Here is a 15,563-nt window from a genome sequence, read left to right on the forward strand (position 1 = left end):
GTGTCAAACGTGTAATAGCGGTGGTTTATTAATTATTTAGCAAATTATAAAAGTGCACAAATTTCGGGAAATGAAAAAAAGCCGCTTGACGTGGCTTCTCAGGTTATTCCAAAAGATTTAAGCTCTCAGCAAAATGGTGGTTCCGTTCTTACTGATCTTATCTCTTTTTTCATCTCTCGGATCTTATCTCACTGCATTTAGTTTGATCCCAATTGATCACAGTCTCAAATTAATCAGCTTCATGTCATTTCGAATCATTTCGTTTTTTATTTAACAGTATTTAATAATTAAGGGTTTTTATAAACTTGACACTGGCAACAAAAGCAAGGCACGACGTTATTGCTACAATAAAAAAATAAAAATGTTTTAACTTACTTTACTTCGAAGGACAGCTCATCAATGAGGATATCACCGTTAGGAGTGACGAGCGGCACTTTATCGAACTTTATGATCTTATCCTGGTATATAATCCGACCGGCGCCCGGAGCCAACAGCCTGGGCGGGCCTGGAAAAAGAACCATGAAATAAATTATCTAGTATTTTCTTGTACAAGACCAGATGACCGCCGTCTTCAGTTCACGGAGATAGGAGAGGTATCAAGCTAGGCGGGGCGGGGCTTCTTTAAACTAGAACTAACCAAACCAACTGGCGATTGGCAGTCTTCAAATTGGAAATCTACCAACTGGTAGTATTTTTTATTTAAATCTAAATACATTTTAGAATCGTTGGTAGGTTTGTGTATTTGACTATATAATAGTCGAAATTCGAAAGTCGAACTCGAAATTCTGTTTTGATTCTACCCGGATATCGTCATATAGCACCGACGGAGGCTCCAAGCGGGCTCATGCTCAGAGCCTTCTGCGCTCTCCATCGCGCACGACCTACTCGTTACGGCTTACTGATACTATATATATAGATATAGAGCATGTCATTATTGATGGTAGGACCTCTTGTGAATCCGCACGGGTAGGTACCACCGCCCTCCCTATTTCTGCCGTGAACCAGTAATACGTTTCGGTTTGAGGGCAGCCGTTGTAATTATACTTGAGACCTTAGAACTTGTATCTCAAGGTGGGTGGCGCATTTACGTTGTAGATGTCTATCGGCTCCAATAACCAGGTGGGCTGTGAGCTCGTCCACCCATCTAAGCCATACGGTCCGTAGTGTATAGGCAAAACGCTTCAGCGTCATCCATTTTCAGGGTTGGTTGAGTCGGATTTGGTCATATGATAACAGAGATACATTACCGTTGGCACTATGTGACGTTTTGTCGACCATGGTCCTCGAGTAGTTGCCCTTGTTGATGTCGTCCAGCACGACGCGCAGCTGCGTGACCCGGGACGTGAGGCCGGCCAGCTTGCTCAGCTCGCGACCAGACAGCACGATCCGTCCGATCCCCTCGGCCATTTTAACCAACATCCGACCGTACGTGTAGTAGTGCTGGAACACAAACCAATTCAGGTTAACACACCTATTCACGTGTCAGTTTAAAATTGGACTTTACGGCGAACGGTTATAGCCGCTTTCAGACTAAACTATAATATAATAGCATATAGTATATAGCTCATAGCACAACAATATCGCACGCCATACATTGTTATGGACACGTTCACACTGTACTGTACTATATATTATTAGCTAAGTATAGGCTGCCATACTATATGGCAAGATTAACCATCTTCATTTCATTTCACTTCATGTTATCATTTTTCATAAAAATAATATAAATTAAAATAAGACATGACTTAAGGGTCATAGTTACCAGGTCATAAAATCTCTTTTAAAAAAAACACTGTACTTGTACTATATATATTATTGGCTAAGTATAGTTTGCTATACTATATGGCACTATAGCATAGCGTAGTCTGAAAGCAGCTTATAGTGCGCGCGGAACTAGCACTACGCTTTCACACAAAGCACTTGTAACGACACATGAGGCGGGAGACTCAAATATGCTCGCATTACATTCGTAGTCATATATTGAATTGAACTTAGGCCAATATTTGATTGTTTATTTGAACAAAATCCATAAAGAATGTATTCATAAAAAAATGTGGGCTATAGCTATACCAACTTCATGTTAGAAGTAACATACCTTAAACCTATCGTTTTCTGTACTCGTAGTCAATAAGTTGTGGTCCTTGACGAAGAACGGCCTAGACACAGCATAGAAACCTACTGTGATGGCGATGTCTGGGAATAAAAATAATAATTAAATTTACTGTGAGTCTTTATTAACAAAAGATTTCAAGAAAATATATTATGCTAGGGTTATTTGTTGTATATTATTAGAGTCCTGACATTTAAATTTAAAAAAAAATTAATTAATAAAGTTGTTACTTTTATTATCCTGTCATTTTTATTTCAATTCATAAAGTTGTTATTTTCAATTTTTCATTTTCTGTTTGATTTTGATAATGTTCGTAAGTAGTTGTATCGTAACATTTTAAAAAAACATTTTGAACTTCAAATTTCCTAATCAAATTTATATTGAATATTTATTAATTTGTGCTGTAAGATGTCTTTAATTCTCTTATTTCTTTAAATAAAAAATTAAACCAGAAACTTTTTCAATATTGTACACATGCAAGCTTACAATCATACTTTTTTGGTAGTAATATTAGATAGACAGTCTGGCAATCAATTTTAAATCTCAAACACAAAATTCTAATTATTAAGTTTTTTACATTAAATTCAACAGTATGCAAATTAAATGTAACGAATTAATACTGTTTTGAAGTCGGCTAAAAAGGGTGATTTTGGTACCTTAAATAGCCCCTTAACATTCTATTATTAAAAAATATTTTCAACTGCTATGTCAATGAAGTTGCGGGTAAAATTTAGCGTTATCCCAAAGTAACTATTCCATGCGGACGGTGACGCGGACAAAACCTAATGAATTAATAAAATGAGATTTAATACTTACATTTAGCAATGATGTTGTCGAGAAAGCCCATGCACACTCTGAAGTTTAAGAAGTTTCTCAAATGTCTGGTCAGCTTGTAGAAACTGGCCAGTACTGTTAAGCGCTCTCTGTGGTTACCCTGTTAGCGAACAAAATCTATTGAAATAAATGAAGAAGCGTACACCAATGGAAAAACAATTTAAAAAATCTTAATTCCGTGCACTGTTTTTGTAAAATATTCATAATTATATTTTCATAAACTAAAATATGTCCATTATATTCATGATAGTCGTGTCTATGGTTAGCTCGTTGGCCTCGGATGACGTCACAATAACTTGCATTGAATTGAATATTATAATTTTAAATAAGTGTAGTAATTAAAAACAAATAAACCCTGTTAATGATAGTTAAATTCATTTAAAATAACGATTCAGTTGGTAAGTAATATTATTCATAGTTAGAACATAATTATGAGATTGCACAGTATGGAAACTTTAGAGAAATACATATATGGAGTTGTTTACGGAAACTTATCAGATGTCCCATTCACAACTGTTTTTGTTTTTAGACACATTTCATATATTTTGTACGATTTTTTTTAAAACTGGGAGAGTCAATCATTTTAACTTCGCATTATAACAAAACTGTGTCAAATGATAAAATTACTCCATGTGTTTTGCCATATCTTTATCCATAATGCCTGAACTATCAGATCAGTTCTAATTTTTACATGTGCAATGAAAAAAAAAGTTAAATTCAGTTAATTTATTAATGAATATTTAAAATTTAATATTAATTTTGATGAAATGTTAGCTCTATGGAACTATAATAACAATATAATGTCAATAGGAAGCCACATTGTCTAACCTGATAGAAAGCAATTTCTTCTGAATTCGTGATGAGTCTGGAGTTGACGTATCTATATTCTCCTTCGAGTTTCTGTTCTTGAACTGTCATTTTTGCTGTAAACAAATGAGGTAACTATCGATAAACAAAGCATAAATAAATATAAAAGTTGTCAATAAATTAGAATTGTCATTATTTATTGTAACAATACAGTTGTTTTTTTTCAGGTGGAGGTTTTTTATTTAATATTTCAGAAGAGCATATCGAGGGGTGAAAGGCTATTTGTTTAAAGCAACATTTGTCTTTTTAATTAAAGGTGCGTTTTTTTTTGCATTAGCATCAACAGCTCCATGTTTTTAATTAAACTTCAACCAAGTTTACTCCATTTAAATAGCCGAAGAAGTTTTTTTATTATGATATTTTTTCCAAATTTTAAAATTTAAATGGGTAACTTTACAATTTACAAAAATGTCGCTTCAACCAAATAGCCTTTCACCCCTCAATATAGACTCTCGACCAGCTTCGTTTAAAATGGTTATTGGAGTCGTTTGAGGTCACAACGCGAGTTTCACTACCTATCTAAGTGCGCGGTCTCACTCGTATTGGCATCCGGTCATCGTTCTCGTCGAACCCGTCGCTTGCGACGAAGGGCTCGACGAGTAAATTAACCCTCAGATACAGCCCACTGAGTTTCTCGTCGGATCTTCTCAGTGGGTCGCGTTTCCGATCTGGTGGTAGATTCTGCGAAGCACGGCTCTTGCTAGGGTTCGTGTTAGCAACGTTGTCAGGTTTGAGCCCCGTGAGCTCACCTACTAGTTAAGGTTACGCTGAAATAACCTCTCAAGGCTCTAAGCTAGGTAGGAAAAAAAAATTGAGGCACGGCTGTTCTATTCATCGAGCAGTAAGCCATGACAACTTTGCGACAAAACCCATGGCTGTGTTTATACATGGTAAATGTCTATACGGTCTCGCACAACGACTAGTAAATCACATGATTGTCAGAACGACATACCATAAAACTATGTCAAAATTTGATCACCCCAATGGGGCACGTAACGTGTGGTTCAATTGATAATTATTACCGTTTCGTATTAAAATTTCGTTTTTTCTCCCTACCCATGCGATAGCCTTGAGGCTATTTCAGCTTCGTTTTAACGTGTAGGTGAGCTCACGGGGCTCAAACCAAGAGTTTGCTAACACTAGCAAGAGCAGTGCTTCGCAGAATCTACCACCGGATCGGAAATGCGACCTACTGAGAAGATCCGGCGAGAAACTCAGTGGACTGAAATGATCCAATGAAATAAACAAATATATAGCAGTATGTACAGTGTACCTGTTGGTTTCCGCAAGTGTGTTAGCAACACCCCCGATACCAGAAGGTAGGCCACCATAATTCCGGGCGTCTGAAACATAAATATAATAATAGATCAATTACGAATTAAGTCTGATATTAAAACGATAAGCACTCCGAATTTAGAATCTCCTTCTTTATATGAAGTCTGTTAATTAACGAATTCTAATCATTTTATCAGTATTTTCAACATATGTATTTATTTGTTTGTGGAAGATTTCCACTAGTAGATTTCTACTAGTTTTCATTAGTAGTGTAATACGTATTCGTAATGATGGTGGTATATAAAATTAGAATCTCGACAGAGGTGTCAGATACGACTGGCTAAATTCTTCGCTATCGCAAAAGTCTGAAGGGTAATGTCACCAAAAGCATAAGCATTAGATAAGAAGGTGGGACGGCGACTTAAGGTTGGAATTGGAACCTGTATGGAGAGTAGCTTCTGAAAATAATTAATTTTGAATGCGATGGCCTACGCTACAACGTGCTAATAGAGGATATAAAAATGAAAATCGTGCAACGTAACTAAAGTAATACACCGGTTAATACATATGTTTTTCCGGAGCCTGTAACACAGGGGAAAATCTTAGCTCAGGTCCCTATTTGCGATCTATTTTCTAACGAAAAATTCATTGCAATTTACAATTTTATAATTCAAGGTCGCAATGAGATCGTAAATACCAATATAGAATCGACATTTTAAACAAGTTTCGCAACCTTTCGAAATATATTTCGTTACTCACAGATGCACCCAAGTTCACAGTGAGCCTGTACAAATATATTGAGATATCCAAGAGCGGTTTGCTGATGTTGCTGTATAGATCGACGACGGTTTCACAGAACCTGTCGATGTCAGTTGTCAAGAGCTGATCAGCGTTTGATATCCGATTGTCTAAGTTCGTCACTTGGTAGTACGTGAAGCCTCTGTAAACAAATTATAAGCATTAAAGCGATCCGATTATTAAATCAGCAGCAGATAACGAAATATGTAGTTAAATTGTTTTCAAGAACAGCCTCCACGACTTAGAAATAACAGTGATGAAAAAAAACCAAGACCGCAATATTCATGAATTTGAGCCATTATTATCGGCGGAGCTTATTATATCGGGGGGTGAAAGGCTGTATGGTTATTAAGCGACATTTATTTTTGTAATTAAAGGTCCATCGTACCAAAATAGCATCAGAAGATCGGTGTTTTTACACGCTTTATATTAGCTTCACTTGTACATATGTTTGTAACTGACTCCTTTAGACGCGACTTTGACCCACTTTAAACGGCCAGATTTCATACAAACTTTGTAGATTTATCAAGGACCGATGACAATACACTAATTTGATAAGATTTTCCCATTATTCAATTTGGAAAATAAGATTTTTGCCAATTTATATAATTTTTATCTATAGTCGATAGGGCAGGAATTGATGTTATTATGTTATGTTATGATGTTATACGCTTTTTTTTTTATTGCTTAGATGGGTGGACGAGCTCACACCCAACCTTGTGTTAAGTGTTTACTAGAGCCCATACACATCAATAACGTAAATGCGCCACCCACCTTGAGATATAAGTTCTAAGGTCTCAAGTATAGTTACAACGGCTGCCCCACCCATCACACCGAAACGCATTGCTGCTTCACGGCAGAAATAGGCAGGGTGGTGGTACCTACCCGTGCGGACTCACAAGAGGTCCTACCACCAGTAAAATGATAATCACTTAAAACCAGGGGCAGTGCCTGGTCAAAATACAGTACCAAAACAGTAAGCAAAGTACGACACAGTTGTCCCAGCCCATTTTTACGATTCCATAATCAAACGAATTCATAATGACGTCATAATTCTCATATGTTAATGAGCCGTCTGCAGATTTTTTGTCTTTTTAAACAGAACCACGACCTTTATAATTTTTCGAAGAAAGTGGTTCCATGAACAAAAGGCGAAATTTTATCGGTACTTTTTTTTAAATGTGTAGATGGATGAACGAGTTCATGGTCCACTTGAGCGGTTACCGGAACCCATTGATAAGACAACCTGTGTGCTCAGTGCGAGTTTTGTAACATTCTCGATAGCGTAAAAGTTAGCTCATATTTGTATGGAATGTGATCCGTTTGCCTACATTTGCCGCTAGGGGCGCTGATCCAACTGCATACAAAATTGGGTTAACTTTTACGCTATCGAGAACGTTAAGAAACTCGCACTGAGCATACTGACCTCCACTTCGAAAAGTAAGCCTTTGGTTCAGCGTGAACTAAATACTCACTATTGGGGACCCTAATGATTTTTTAAGCCTATTAGGCTTATTTTCTCTTTAAGGGTCACCCGATGTGAAAGTGGTTCGACATTATGACAACGATTTTCTAAACGACTACGGTGGTCAACAGGGTTTATTAATTTTTAATCCTTGCAGTATTGCCAGGTTGGTTCATTTTGCTGTTCATGGAATACTAAACGCAAGAGTGATAATGCGTCGTGATAAACGTCATGATAATATATTGAATGACGTTATTTGGCACGTTTATTAAACCGTCTAATTTATATACAAACTACCTGAACCGATAGTCTTAACTATGAATACTGAATTCGAATTGGTATAATTATTTAAACATATATTATTCAAAACATAGTGTTCATTATTATAGTGCTCTATCATACACAATATTCTTAGTTTCATTTTATGGTGCGTATGTTGTGTTTTTTATATTTATTTTTGTTTCATTGCCATTATAGTCAGACTAGGATACGACCAGGCCCACCTGATGGTGAGTGGCTACTGTCGCCCATGGACGTCAGCAACGATAGGGGCAGAGCTAAACCACTGCATACCGAGGCTAAGCCGCTGCGTACCGAGGCTAAGCCGCTGCCTATTAGATACCATTAGATTTGTTACAACTGGCTGGTTCGGAATCAAAGAAATCCGTGGAATTAAAACTTCTTCCTTTACAAGCCTTTGTACTTCCCTTTCAAAATTGTGACTTCGATAACGTTGTTCATTAATTTTGTCACTGCAAGTCGAGTGCCGTTACAAACAGATGGTTCGTTTATATTTCACAACATATGATTCCCGATGCGATTTTAAAGTTTAATACAGATTAAAAGTACACTAAAACTTATTTTTCAGCTTTTTTTAATAGATAACCTTTTAATATAAGCTCGAGGTACATTATAATCTAAAATAAAGAATTATTCGTCAATATGTGGATATAATTATAGGTATATAGGTATATAGGTATATAGGTATATAGGTCTCTTCAAAATTACCCAACTAGTCTATAGAAAAATAAATTTCCATTCAAATCGTTGTTTAATGAAAACAACAGGTTTATAATTACACATTTACGCGTAATGTTTGTTCAGTGCCATACAAATTATTATACAAACATGCACATTAACACGTACTATTACGAAACTAGTGTTTGCGCCCGATCCAAACAAAAGGTATTATTACCTAGAGAAATAATCTATTGAACTGATAATTTTTTTGGATAATATTAGGCTAGGGTTAGGGTAAGGCAGTCAGATTCGGGCGGCCTGGTAGGGCCGCCGTACCGCGGAGACCGACGTCGTTGGTCGTCGACTATCGCCTCGACGACCCGTCGGTCGGGCGTCCTCGGGGTGGCGCCGCGTGTCTGGTTGTAGTGTTGACCGCGGGAACCCCCCTACTCTGAACGGGTTCTGACCCCGGACGGAGATCGGACGTCGGGTGTAAGAGTGCAGGGGAGTCGTTTAGTGGGTGGGCCCTAAAATCCTTGGGCCCGCGATCTGCTCTCAACACCTGCAGATCGTTGAGTCTCACATACCCCGCGCGCCCCCTAGGCGCGGGGACCTCGTAGGAGGTTCGGCCCCCGGCCCGAGAAAAAAAAAAAAAAAAAAAAGGCAGTCAGATTATTTTAAAAAGCAACTTACGCAAAACCTTAAAAACGACCTGAAGTCTGCAGACGTAATTATCATAAATGAGCACTTCGTAGTCTCTATACAAAATGCAATTAAACAAGTTAGAACTAAAACACCTAAGGCAAACAATAGACCTCTCTTTAGTGATATTGAAAAACTTATCCAAGAACGTGTAGAGATACTAAAAACGCCTGACTAGATAGAAATTGGAACAATAAATAGTAGTAATAGGTTGGGGAAAAAGTTTCTTCGTATTTTTTAAGAAAATTCACAACTTTTTTTAATGTTGTTTATTTACATTTAACTAAAGTATGTAGGTACCATTTTGTTCGATCACTTTTTGCCATCTTGTCCCATTACTATAGAAATTTTGCGGCTTCTGATCAAAATACCGCGACAATTGGTTTTGGCAGTCGTCTCGTGATGTTAACCTGACACTGCCTAAAGAATTCTGAAGAGACCGAAACAGGTGGAAATCTGAAGGTGCAAGGTCAGGACAATACGTCGGATGCATTAACACCTCCCAGTCAAGCTCTCTTAATTTTTGCTGAGTGGCTAAAGATGTGTGAGGTCTAGCGTTATCATGATGGAAAACCACACCCCTTCTGTTGATTAATTCTGGCCGCTTTCTCTCAACTTCTTGCTTTAATCTCATCATTTGTTCACAGTAGAGTTCAGAATCGATGGTCCTGCCTAGTGGTAGTATCTCATAATGAATAATGCCCTTCCAATCCCACCTCACACACAGCATCACCTTGTTGCGAGTTAACCCTGGTTTCGCCAGTCTGTGAAGCCTGACCGGTCTTTGACCAAGACCTTTTTCGCATCTTCTTGTAGTACGTGATCCACTTTTCATTACCAGTTATCAGCTTCTTCAAAAATGCTTCGGTTTCATTACGTCGTAATAAAGAATCACAAATGAGTACACGGTTCATTAGGTTTCTTTCAGTGAGCTCGTGAGGTACCCAAATATCGAGCTTTTTTGTGTACCCAGTTTTTTTCAAATGCGCCAAAACTGGTCTGTGGTCAATTCCCAGTTCTTCAGCTACGTCTTAATTACTGATATGCCGATTTTGCTCCACTTTTTCAAAAATGGCATCCATTTTATCCGTAATAGGGCGACCAGAGCGACGTGCATCTTTGACATCAAAATTTCCGGATTTAAAACGCTTAAACAAAATTTGTGCTACTCTCACAGACACTGCACTAGGTCCATAAACACCGTAAATTTTTAGTGCGTTGAATTTTTACCTTTTTTGTAGTAGGTTAACCTAATTTTAAAGTGTATGGAATTTCTTCATTCACTCACCTTGACAGTACGAAAAATAAATAAAATTCACACATTTTCCTAATTTGAATTTGGAATTATCTTCTTTAAAATTTTAACTTTTAATGATACCAAAATCAACCAGATACAAATAGTATAGTCAAAGAGATTTTATTACAAGTTCATACATACTATAATGCGAAAAGATTTTTTCCCCAACCTAACATTACATTACATACTAAATTATACATTACAACTAAATGGGAATATACCTATGAAATTGAAGCGTCGGACATTCGAGCAATGTGTTATGACTGTGATGGTGTATGGGGCCGAGACATGGACGCTCACAAAGCAAATTATGACCAAAATGTAAGTCACGCAAAGAGCTATGAAACGGGCTATGTTAGGCACTTCTCTACGAGATAAAATGCGCAATACCGAAATCCGCAGAAGAACTGGTTTGACTGACATAGCCAAAATGATTGCTTGGAAAAAGTAGAAGTACGCCAGCCACATATCATCCATCGCACTGACATCGCCAGCCATCGCACTGACAATCGGTGGGGAACAAAAGTACTGGAGTAGAGACCTCGTACTGGAAGTCGTAACGTGGGCAGACAGCCAACGAGGTGGTCAGATAACCTGGTCGTCAAAGTGGTTGGTAGAGATTGGATGAGAAAGGCAAGAGACCGAAGAGAATGGGATGCATTCGAAGAGACCTACACTCAGCATTGGGTGGACACGGGTTGAAGAAGAGAAGCTTTGGGTTTAATCTCTGATTTTTCTTATTCATTTTCCTATGTAAAATGACGTCACAGGTTCAACACGGATTAAGCGATAAGATTTGCGCATGAATTAGAATCGAACATCAGGGATATTGTCCATATCGAACGACCATTGCACCAGTGTATTACAGTTAAATGATTTCATAGGTTTTCAATTCAAAGCGTATAAGTCAGAATATGTAATTGCAAGCCAACATAGGTCATTGCTTTCAACCATAATGAATATTAAGGTGGAATGAATCGTAAAATGGAATTAACATTTTGTAGTATCACTAACTGGACTATATGATATGACACTTTTTGATATCACCGTGCCGTCTATTTCGGGTGTAAACTTTTGTATTGAAGGCCGGGTTAGTCAATTCTATTATTGGCTTATTATCAAAGTTCAATCGCACTACTGATTTTTCTAGGTCTTTTGACAGAGTGTACTTGAATTAGACTAGTTAGTTAGTCCTACAAGCGCATTGCCTGGAGGGCGGGCGTTGGGAGCATGGGCGACCTAACAGGTCCTACTGCACATACAGCGTCAGCGCAACCACGACACTCTGACAAGAGTGAGAGTGAGAAGAAGAAGTTAGTTAATTAATAAGACTAGATGAGTATTTGATTTGAAGTAGACCTGCCTATTTTGTGACATGTGGGTAGGCAGGGGCATGTCTGTCCCACTGCATTAGCATGAGTAACGGTGACGACCATCAGGGGAGCCGTACAGGTCTGCCTACAAAGGCTACAAAAGAAAAATTGTAGTTGGTCTCGGCTTGCGATTCTAATACGTTCTAGAATGTTCTCGGGGTGAGCTGCATTTTTTTTCATAATACAATAAAGTACATATGAAAAATAATTGATGCGTGTCTTCAACGATCACGAATCGACTGTCTGTAGCAGTACGTTTTACTTGTAAGATCGTTAAAGCAAGCCACGGAATAGATAATCAAGATATTACCTAAGCAATAAAAAAAAAAATTTAGTTATCTATTCCGTAATAAGGTGATACCTTAATTATCTATTCCGTGACGCAAACGTAGTTTTTCAAAGATGAAAAAAAAAATAAAGCAACTTTAAGAAAATTCAAGAAAAAGAAAGAGAAATTAGAAATTTCATAATGTTAATTATAAAATGCTCGGGCATTTACAACGTGAATAAAACAATCAATGAAAAAGGTTAAAGGGGATCTCGGGTAGGCAACAAGTCTCTATATTACAGGTCTGTTAGCGTCCCAGTAAATAAAAATAGCTGTTATACTTTATTCCAATTACGAAGTCCCATGAGACAGATGTTATTATTATGTTATTGTGTGTGTGAATTAATTGTATAATGATTTAGATTGATTGTGTATTTTTTAAATGATGTTGACGACCATGAACAAAATATGATTATTATTTTAAATGATGCGTAATGTGAAGAGTTACGTTCTGAGAAGTGTCAAAAGGGACTTTATAATTGGAATAGAGTATAGTGATTGTCATGTTCTAGTGTATCTAGTGCTGGTAGAACGTGTTGTAAGCGCCAGCACCGCCATTATTGCCTATTTTGTCTACTTTTTACTGGTGGTAGGACCTCTTGTGAGTCCGCGCGGGTAGGTATCACCACCCTGCCTATTTCTGCCGTGAAGCAGTAATGCGTTTCGGTTTGAAGGGTGGGGCAGCCGTTGTAACTATACTTGAGGCCTTAGAACTTACATCTCAAGTTGGGTGGCGCATTTACGTTGTAGATGTCTATGGGCCCCAGTAACCACTTAACACCAGATGGGCTGTGAGCTCGTCCACCCATCTAAGCAATAAAAATAAAAAAATCTGATGAGTTACAGCCATGTATTAAGGCTTAATTGATAAGACTGCCACAATCACGATACAACTGATAGTTCGACCTCACGTTTTAAGTTTGTAGACGGCTTTAATTTTGCGATTTCTATGGGCCAATCCGTTAAACACGTAATACGAGATGACATTTCGCAAAGCCGGTGTTCAAATACCGGTAACACTATTTTTAATGAAATACGTATTTTACATAAAAGATGTTCATTAATTACTTTCACGACGAAAGAGATGGTGTTACAAAAATCTAATTTGCAAAACTTCTAGTATGCGTAATTACTAAACAACTGAGACCTCAAGGCCTCAAGTCTCAACTTGGACGGCGGTATTCACGTTGCAACGTCCATGTAAACCCGTAACTACTCAACAGCAGGTGGGACGGCTCGTTCATCTGTCTACGTTAACAAAAAATAAATATGAACCATTAGCCCATCTGCCTTTATGGAGGATTAAAAATATACCTACTTCTAAGAAGAACAAATCGTATTGGTTGTTATAAAATGAAACAAAAAATTAAAAAATGACAGCAATAACAGAGGAAATTCGTTGCTGAATTATGACTCTAGAGTACGATATTATTTGCATAATACATAATATGACGAAATTTGCGGCAAGTTTACCGTGCACACATTACGAAGTCCAGTGGCAATGTACAATCGATTCAATAATACTATGCGAATGTCTAACTTTTTTTAAATAATTGAATCGATATGATATTAAAATGTACTTTGAACTGATCGCAATATTAATCTGTTAACTTTTGTTCTAGTTTTGTATTATCAATAGATATCCTTGATTGAGTACCTACGTTCTGTCAATTACGATTTATGACGACAATTTAAATATCAGTACATTTTCAAGTTGTTGGATTCCCCGTGTAAAATCCTCTGTATTCTAATACTACGTACAAAGTGTAAAATTAATCTAAACGGCTTTTGTTTATCGAGCATTGATGAGTCAAAGGCAAAAACAATCTTCACCATTTATAATACGACGTATTATCGAAAGATTAAATTTACTATGATAATAATCTTTGATGTGTGTGTATTTGTCAACGTTAAATATTATTTAAATAATGTGTTGCTTTGAAAAAAAATCACATTTTGGGGTTAGCAATGAACAATATTGTTATTTGAATGATGAATGCGAAAGATGTGTTGCTGTTCAAAATATTGTATTGCCATTATAGAAAAAAAATTACGCAGACAAAGAACTTCCAATTAGCCAAGCATTTCATATAAGCATCTATATATTAATACGTGAAACAAAAACTTTGTATCCCTTTTCACGAAAATTGCGCGGACGGAGGGGTATGAAATTTTCCACACTTATAGAGAATATAGAGAAGAAGTGCACAATGCTAATATTTCTTTAAAATAATGCATAAAAGATACATTACATCAATAAAGAAAACATTATACACATTACATACCATGTATCTGACGCACACACGCATGCATACTATTTATTGTCAAACTTTTGTTCTTGACATCTGTTGTCAAATTGAGAAATATTATTTGTCTTTGTTAATATTTTTTATAGAGTAGTCTTGGCGAAATTTGTGATTATAGAAGTATAAAATACAATCATAATAGTGTACAAACTTACAATTCCAATTAATTATAATCGAATTTCGACTACTGCGGGACCTCTAGTACATTAGAATTGTTCGTTTAATTTAATGGATGATAATTTTGTGGATGATAAGGTCAGTTAACTCCACAGTACACTATTCGTGATTACGCGTAGTTACGTGTAGTTTACGTATAATCAAGAATCCTCGCACAGTAACCGGTTATAGTAAGTCTTCAAAGTGAAGTAGTAATACGCCGACTTACGCTACCCCGTTTTTCGCGAATTCGAAGATACACGGTTTTTCTTTTTGATGGCTATGCGAATCCGCTTTCCTCCCTCTAAGTGTTCCGTTTACGATCGGTTCAAATATATCGTAGGGCAGTTTCAGATCCATTCATAGCATAATTGAAGAAGTGGTCGATATTGCCAAACAGTTCAATTTAAAAGAGGAGCCTAATGACGTTCAAGAATTGCTGGATTCACCCAATCAAGAGGTAACAATTGACGAGCTTACAGAAATGGGTCACCATGAGCAAGACATTGAATAAATTGATTCGTTAGATCCAGCTGAATCAGAAAATCAAATGACGATTGCAAACCTAACAGAAATAGAGAACAGAACAATAGTACCCAATGAAGATCGCTTTTCTACTACAAAAGGAGCATAAAAAGTTACTGAAATGCTACGAGGAAATTTTCTGTGAGAAGAAAAACATAACTCATTAAGCGACGTTGTTTCAATATATGAAACCTTCGACATCAAAATAACTTAAATTTTACGTTGTATTTGTTACAGTTGAATCATAATATAAGCAAAAATGAACCCATTTTAATGAAAATGGAAAAACTAGGGCCTTTTTGAAACCTTACATAGAAAAAATAGAGGGTTAAATTCTGTCTAGAAACAGAGTAGCTTAAGTAGCTTAAGAACTCCGCGGTGCAGTTTTACGTGTAACTAAATTTACTCACTTCATATATTCGTTGTAAAGGTGCAATGATAAATTGGTCCTTATCCTCAACTTTAGTTCACCTATGCTCCACTTCAAGACGTTGTTCACCAGTGAAATCTGTAACAAAATTAATTTTATTTTTAGTCACAAAATCTATTAATTTTCCCTTTTTACTT

At 36.8% G+C, this 15,563-nt stretch overlaps 1 protein-coding gene across 1 annotated transcript in view; it reads right to left on the minus strand.

Annotated features, from left to right (window-relative positions):
* Positions 1-15,563, minus strand: part of Pmp70 (ATP binding cassette subfamily D member Pmp70) — a 33,075-nt gene that overhangs the window by 7,177 nt on the left and 10,335 nt on the right. Inside the window, exons 4-11 of the mRNA XM_089736784.1 lie at positions 15,407-15,504; positions 5,846-6,026; positions 5,085-5,154; positions 3,773-3,867; positions 2,927-3,044; positions 2,096-2,193; positions 1,248-1,440; positions 376-505 (exon numbers count right to left, since the gene is read on the minus strand). Of these exons, the coding sequence (XP_089592910.1) occupies positions 376-505; positions 1,248-1,440; positions 2,096-2,193; positions 2,927-3,044; positions 3,773-3,867; positions 5,085-5,154; positions 5,846-6,026; positions 15,407-15,504 (983 nt within the window). The remainder of the gene's footprint in view (positions 1-375; positions 506-1,247; positions 1,441-2,095; positions 2,194-2,926; positions 3,045-3,772; positions 3,868-5,084; positions 5,155-5,845; positions 6,027-15,406; positions 15,505-15,563) is intronic.

This window comes from Bombyx mandarina, chromosome 22, assembly GCF_030267445.1.
Source record: "Bombyx mandarina strain Sakado chromosome 22, ASM3026744v2".
Classification (NCBI taxonomy): domain Eukaryota; kingdom Metazoa; phylum Arthropoda; class Insecta; order Lepidoptera; family Bombycidae; genus Bombyx; species Bombyx mandarina.